Below are 7,957 nucleotides of genomic sequence, written 5' to 3'. Positions count from 1 at the left end.
AAAAAAATAGTTTCTTTCATTTTAGTAAAATAACTATTTATTAAAGTAGACAAATTAATTATTTTCTTCTCATATACAATTTTTTAAGACATAAAAGTAATTAATTAGGACATTAGTTAAGATAATTAAAGTCACAATTTCATTAAATTTTTAATTTAAAGAAAAATTCTAGTTAATTTTGGTATAGAAATTTCGAATTTTAAAACATTGATAAAAATTATGTTGAATTTTGATTTATTTGATTCTCATTTAAATTAATTACTACATAAGTTAAAGTTATATTTTGAAGTTATATTCGAGCTTTAATATGATTTTTAAAGTTTCAATTTACTTAGTTTGATTTTTTACCTTAGGTATCCGTGACTCATATTAGGGTTTTAAGTGTTTAGTTGAAAAAAAAATAAGGTAAAAAAAAAATTCAATTGTCACATCAAACAGTCGCTAGAATGTATAATGTAACAGTCGTTAGTCCATCTCAGCATGTCGTTAACGATTTTGTGAGACAGTGACAAAAATAAGATTAGGAACCAATGTGAGTCATAACTATTAAGTTGGGAGACTAAATTGAGTAAATTGAAATTTTTGAAATTAGATTGAAACATAGTTGTTAGAACCGAACCAGTGATCGAACCGGTCAAGCTACTGGTTCACTAGTTTATTGGTTCAACCGATAAATCACTGGTTGAACCGATAAAATCGGTCTCACGTAAATATAAAATATAAAATAGTTAAAAACTTAAAATTAAGATTTGAAATACATATCTTTACTAATATTTTATGAAGAATCAAGTCTCAACTTCTAAAAATAACTAATATAAAAAAATTATAAAATTTTAATACTACAATAGTATCTTATTTTGACACAATAAAAAAATAATAAATTCACAAAGCCTATCATCTAACTATAATATCAGTAGATTTTAACACTAACATCAAAACAAATAACCTTAATCACAATACTAGCAATAAAATAGATCAAGTAAATTAATAAATTTTTAGTGAAATTTATATTTATATTAATAATGGTATATAATTAAAATATAATTAATTTTAAAAATAGAAAAAATAAAAATTAAATTAAATTAGATATTTATGTATACTATATAATTAGTATTTGTCAAATATAATACTTAGAAGTGCAATAGTTAAGTGGCAAGTAGAGGTTGCTTTTCATCCAAAGTTCTTGATTCGAGACCTTGTGGAGACATTTTAAAAAATTTTTCAAGCAAGCTAGTTTGGTTAGACCGGTTTGTACCGGTTCTTACCAGTTCACACCGGTTTTATTCTTTAAACGGTCTAAGGAGTAAATCGAACCGAACTAGAGTTTGGTTCTAGTCCGGTTCACTATTTTTCGGTCGAACCAGCCGACCTAGTTCGGTTTTTACAATTATGGATTATCTCTTTGTTGACAATTAAGTTGTTTTAATGGTAATTAAGATCTAATAATGGTTTATAATAAAAGAAGCATTCTTTTGCAACAATGAACTTATAGTAGTAGTTAGAGGTGTTCATAGATTAGATCATATCCATATAAATCTACAGTATTTATCCGTATCTAATTTGTAATTTGAGGATATGATATGATCTGTAAGAAGATCGGATTGGATCGAATCGGATCCACACTCTAATCAGATAGAAGTAAATATGTTTACAAAAGTAAACAAAAAAATTATTGACTTTTTTTATAAAAATAATTTTTTTTAATATTTTTTATTTTATGGATATATTTGATATCTGATCCAAACATAAAAAGTGTGAATATCGAATTTGATCTAATGAGTTTAGTGCGGATTGGATCGAAATTTTAGCCATATCCCATCTGTAAACACCCCTAGCAATAATAACTAAAAAATTATAATGATTATATTTTTAACTAAGAGGAAGTGAAAAAAAAAGTACTAAATACAAGAACATTTAATCAAATATTAAAAGAAAATTTTACTTTAAAACAGTTGGACTTTTTTTGCTATAATCTTTTAAAAAAATCTAATAGTTAATCTATTATCTTTTTTGTTTTAGTCTAAATTAAATGTTTTTTATTATTTTTGGAAAGAAAATCTTTTGAGGAATTTAATAATATGTGATGAGGAACACCGAATAAATTATATAGATACCAATTAAAACACAACATGCAAACATCTTTAAAAAAAGACGTTTTAAGCGTCTTTATCTGAGTGGCCTCTTTAAAACTTTTATATTAGACTTTTTTTTTGTGGACGGGATCTTCGTATTAGACTTTAAATTTATTCTGTTTAATTTAATATATAAAAGATAATCTCCAACACAAAAATATCCATTATTCCAGAATTTCAACATTTATTCAATTTTTTATTGTTCTGATTTTTCTCTTATCGATATATGTTATTAATTTTATAATTACTCCACAAATCAGAAATTGAACCTCAAACGATGGGGAGAGCAGGTCTTTGCTGTTTCTACGTTAGATATGAGGGAGGTCATTGTGCAGTGATCCCTAAATTCCCAAATAAAAAGAGAAATCGATAATGCTTGCTTTCAATTTTTGTAATAACATTATATTTGTTAGGTACTTAGGTGTATAATTATTAATTTAAAAAACTCCCCTTACTTTATTAAAGTCTTAACTCTCTCTGACATGAAATGCAATTTTGGTGAGATAGTATTCTCCTCAAGATATTTGGTTTAAATGAAAGATCATTGCATCCCAAAATTTTATTATTAAATAAAAATATAACACTAATAAAATAAGATACCAATATTATATTATTATTTTGAGTAAAGTATCATTTTTGTCCCCAACGTTTAGAGTAAGTCCTATTTGTGTCCCCTAACATTTAAATCGTCCTATTTGCATCCTTAACGTTTATAAAAGTGATTCAATGTTATCCCACTATCAATTATACTAACAAATCATATTATATTTTTCAATTATTCTCTTTGGATGTATTCATTCTCAATTAGGTCTCACTTGGATGTGGTCGATTTTAATATTATACCCACTATTTGTGTTTAGATTCAATTATGTCCCTAAAAAAGTGAATTATGTAAATGTTGTAGGAATTAGTTTCAACATTTGATGAGCTATTTTTCGGAGTAGATCATCGATTCTATCCCAAATATTTGTATTCTAACTTCAAGAAGAGATTTTTAAAACTCAAATTAAAGTGCTCATGATGTATTATTGACGGCAAGATAACATTGAATCACTTTTACAAACGTTAGGGATACAAATAGGACGATTTAAACGTTAAAAACACAAATAAGATTTACCCCAAACATTGGGGACAAAAATGATACTTTACTCTATTATTTTTTTTATACCATTTACGTGTTTAATGAACAATTACAGGTAGTAACATATATTTGGGTTTTAGTCTAAATATATATTTGATTTTTTTTTATTTATAACCACGGAAACTACTATATTTAAAATATGAAAAAATATAGATAGATAATAAAAATATTAAATAATATGAATAATAAATAATTTTATTAGGTGATTTGTTAATTTCTGCTAATTTTAGATTTTTGATAATAATTTCGTTAACAAGAGTTTTAATTTGATTTTACTGTTAGTTGTGGTTAAATTGTGCTAAAACAAAATAAAAAATAAAAATCCTACCGTCGGATCAAGTTTTGGTACCATTTGAAGCGAAATGACGCCAAAATTACTGTCGGATTAATCTGACGGTAATCAACCCATGCTTGACAATCCATTGAAAACACCGACGAAAAATCCGACAGTAAGGGGTTTATACCGTCAACTATAGAACGACGGTAAATTCGACGATAATGTACATAACGACGGATTTATTTTAATAATCCGACGGTAAATTTCACAATAACCAACATTTTTCTTGTAGTGTGGGGTGCGATTCGGATGTGAGAAGAAGAGTTTGTAATTGTTAAAAATTAAATTTAAAATAAGAATTATATCTAATTAATTCAAAATTTAAATTTTAAAATTAAAATTAACTTTTTTTAAACTTATTGTTTAGGTGGTTTAAAAAAAGTATTATTTCTTTATATTTTCTCATAAAATAATTATCGAACTAGATTTTATCAATTTCATAAATACTTTAAATTGAGTTATTCTTTTTTAAGAAAGCCTAAGTTTGCTTGTATTCATATACATCTAAATGTTATTGTTTAAAACTTAAACTTTTGTTAGGTGTAACGACTATTATATACAAAAATGGTGAGATTTTATGAAAGTTGTGAACCTCGACGGATTGAAGAATCATTGCTTTGCAAGAAATAATAATTTGGATTTAAATAATAATATGTGTTAAAATGTATTATTCTTCCCATAAGAAATTATCAGTTTAGCATGTATTATATATTTATCTGAGATTAGAAGTTTTATAAAATGATTTTGTTTTAATGGACCAATATCCTCAAATTTAAAATTAATTAAAATAAATATATGGTGTCCAGTTATAAAATATTATTATCCAAACCAAATATTTAAAATATGTCATATTGATGTTTTGAAAGAAAAAATAACTAAAATTATTTTATCCCTTAAGTATAACAAGTTGGATACAACTTATAAAAATTGTGAATAAATGCTCTTTTCGGTCCTTAATCATTTGCTTGATGGACTTCCCACCCCCTAAAAAATCTAAATACCCAAATCGGTCTCTATTTATTTTGATATATGTACATTTCAATCTCTGGTTAGGGATCGGAAAGGGCATTTACTCAAAGTAGATAGGGACTGGAACGTACATATATCAAAGTAAATAGGAACAGATTTGAGTATTTAGATTTCTTAGGGGGTGAAAAGTCTATCGGACAAATGGTTAGGGACCGAAAATGACATTTTTTAACAAGTTAACTAAATAAGTTAATTTTTTTAAATAAATATATTGATTTTTTTAAATAAACTATACATAAATATAATAAAATAGATTAATTACAGGATTCTGGCCTAGTGCGGTTCATATCACTAGGTAGCGTTTGTTTTGAGGATAAAGATTAAGAAATTGAGATTTAGTGTATGTTTATTGACTCAGAGATTGGTACTAAAATTTTTGTTTCTGTCTTCAAATTTTCAGTATTTTATTACTTCCAAAAAATAAAGACAGAAAAAACTAAAACTTTTAGAGACGAAGACTAAAATTTTAATAACATTTTATACCTAAAATACTCTCATTTTAATTAATTAATTTTAATTTTATTTTATATACAAATTAAATTAAAATTTTATTCTTATTTTAATTTTATTTTCTACTTTTTGCATCAAATAAAATATTAAAATTTATTTCAATATCTATTTCTAAGTCTTTCTGTCTTTGTCTCTCTATTAAGTATAATTAAAAGTAGTTTGGTCACAGGCTCACGGTCCACCATTAGGTTCGGAAAACAACGTTCATTCAAAAACTTTACGTGATGGATTTGATCAGTTTCAACTTAAATTATTCACAAAATAATAATTGAGGCATCACCATCAGTCATCAGATATTCAATCCATGAAGAAGAATTTTGGCAGCACATATGTACTAGTTATAAAGGGTGTGTTTGGAATATAAACTTTCGTCTAATCTTTTTGAAAGTTTAATTTTTTGTTTGGTTATTTTTTTTTTAAATTTGATTCTATTTTTTTATTCTACGTTTGTCAAGAGTTACAATTTTTAATTTTTGCATTCAATTTTTTATTTTAGACTGAAATTTATTTTTATATACCAAGTGCATAAAATAATTATTTAAATTTATGTCTTTTTTTGTAATTTTATCAATCTTTTGTGGATTAGTTGTTGGATTCTTTATTTAGACTAGTTAAACTCATCCACTCCTTTATTTTTTTTATTTTCTCTTTAATGAATCTCATTGGATAGTAAAAAGAATGAAACTTTTAAAGAAAGCGTATTGAGAAAAATCTAAACAAAGCACAAAAAATTTACTAATTTGACAATCTTAGAAATTTCGTTGACAAGCAACCGCAACAAACTATTGGATGAGTAGTAGATAAGAAGAAAAGGTTTTAACGCATGATTTTAACAATATCATTAGATATAACAATTATTTTTTTGGAATGTTATATATAGTCTTTTTTTTTGGTCGGTATATATATAGTCTCTTTAAACCACTTGCTAAGCCAACTTAAGGCATGAATCATTATAAAAAGAAAGTTCAAGTATTGATTCGACTTGACTTCACTGTTTGTTGGAAAAATATTGGGCTTCCATATCAAAAAATCAAGTAAAATTACACTCGTTGGATCTAGAAAAGAATGATACAAAAAAGATGAGTAGAATTGGCCTCAACTAGAATATGTGTACAAAAATCTGCAATGTAATTTTGTTACCACAAGCCAATGACTTTCCACCAAACACCCCCAAGACCCAGCCAGATAAAAATATTAACGATACTAATAAGCAGGCCATAGCCCCACCATTGAGCAAGGGGCACATAGTTGGCTCCATAGAAAACAGGAGCTGAGCCAATTCCATAGTGGGTAAGGCCACCCATGAGATTGGACAGGAATGACAGCACCATGGCTCCAAAGAATGGAGGAGTCCCCAGCGCAGTGGCGACAGAGAGGAAGGCAGTGAACATGGCACCAATATGAGCAGCTCCACTTGCAAAGAAGTAATGCGAGTAGAAATACAAAAGTACTAGAATCCCAAATGATAGTTGCCATGACAGACCTAATCCTCCCACAAACTGCAACACAAACAACCCTCAGTCAGTTCAGTTAGATGATAACATGTCATGATAATACAGAAAATGAGTAAAAGAAAGAAATAACCTTGACTACAGTTTGGCTGAACCAAGCAATGAGGCCATATTTATTCAAGTAGGCAGCCATTGCAATGAGAGCAGCAAACCAAGTGAGAGTATCCCATGCAACTCGCATCTATGTTAAGAACCCCTCCGAACACCCAAAGTCCCACCTGGTATTCAATTAATTAATAACATATCACTGCATATAATCTATGAATTGAATTGAATTGAATTGGATACCGTAAGAAGTAAGGTAGCAGTCATAATCTTCTCATTAGAAGACATAGGACCCATGCTCTGCAACTTCTGACGCGCAAGCTTGGGAGCATCGGGGCTTGATTTCAGAGTTGGCGGGTAAATGATGTATAATATCAAAGGGACTAACACCAACGACACTAAACCCGGAACAATGGCGGCTCTGGCCCAATCCAACCAACCAATTGTTTGATTGATTGAGCTCTGAGTCAGATTTGCGCACAGAGGGTTAGCCGCCATCCCGGTCAGGAACATAGCCGAAGATATTACCGAAGTTTGGAAACACGTCAGCGATAACCACGCACCTAGCCTCCTCTCTGTTCCGTCGCCGGGGTTGCTACCACACGCGGCGCACAGAGACTTCACCAGCGGCAGGAAGATCCCGCCGGCTCTCGCTGAAACTGATGGAATAGCTGGCGCAAGCAAGGCCTCGCTGAACACTAGGCTGTAACCTAACCCTAGCGAGGAGCTACCGAAGAGGGAGACGAACTGGTAGGCGACGCGGTTTCCGAGGCCGGTCTTGATGAATCCTTTGGCGAAGAAGAAAGCGAAGCAGATGAGCCAGGGGATGGGATCGCCGAAACCTGAGAATGCCGCCGCGAACGTCAAGGTTTTGGTGAGGACAGAGATGCCGAGGCCTAACAGCGCCACTGCACCAAGTGGCAGTGGTTGAGTGATGATTCCGACGATAGTGGCCAGGAAAATTGCCAGCAGCTGCCAAGCGTTTTTCGACAGGCCGCTAGGTACGGGAGCAAACCAGAGGATAACTCCAGTTGCTATGGAAGCTAGGAGAGGCTTTATGGCTGCTCCTTGCCATGCCGGTGCTGGTGCCGGATTTACAGAAGCTCCGGCAGCTGAAGCTCTGACTGTGCTACTTACGTTGGATAGTTTTTTCCTGCTCCAATTGTGTTTGGTGTTGACGTTAAAGGAGTGTTGGAGCGGCGGAGTGAACCGGTGGCGTTTTAGAGGATAGGAGAGTGGTGGAGTTAGGTGG

At 30.4% G+C, this 7,957-nt stretch overlaps 1 protein-coding gene across 1 annotated transcript; it reads right to left on the bottom strand.

Annotated features, from left to right (window-relative positions):
- Positions 6,102–7,957, bottom strand: LOC107612991 (dicarboxylate transporter 1, chloroplastic-like; the record flags this gene model as incomplete). The annotated part of the gene is given in 4 exon segments (XM_016314806.2): positions 6,102–6,648; positions 6,734–6,836; positions 6,838–6,878; positions 6,949–7,957. Coding segments are annotated over 4 exon segments (1,516 nt in total), but the record flags the coding sequence as incomplete, so codon positions are not given.

The sequence above is a fragment of the Arachis ipaensis genome, chromosome B08, assembly GCF_000816755.2.
Source record: "Arachis ipaensis cultivar K30076 chromosome B08, Araip1.1, whole genome shotgun sequence".
In the NCBI taxonomy this organism is placed as follows: Eukaryota; Viridiplantae; Streptophyta; class Magnoliopsida; order Fabales; family Fabaceae; genus Arachis; species Arachis ipaensis.
Note: the sequence above shows the minus strand (reverse complement) of the source record. Positions and strands in the feature narration are given on the sequence as shown.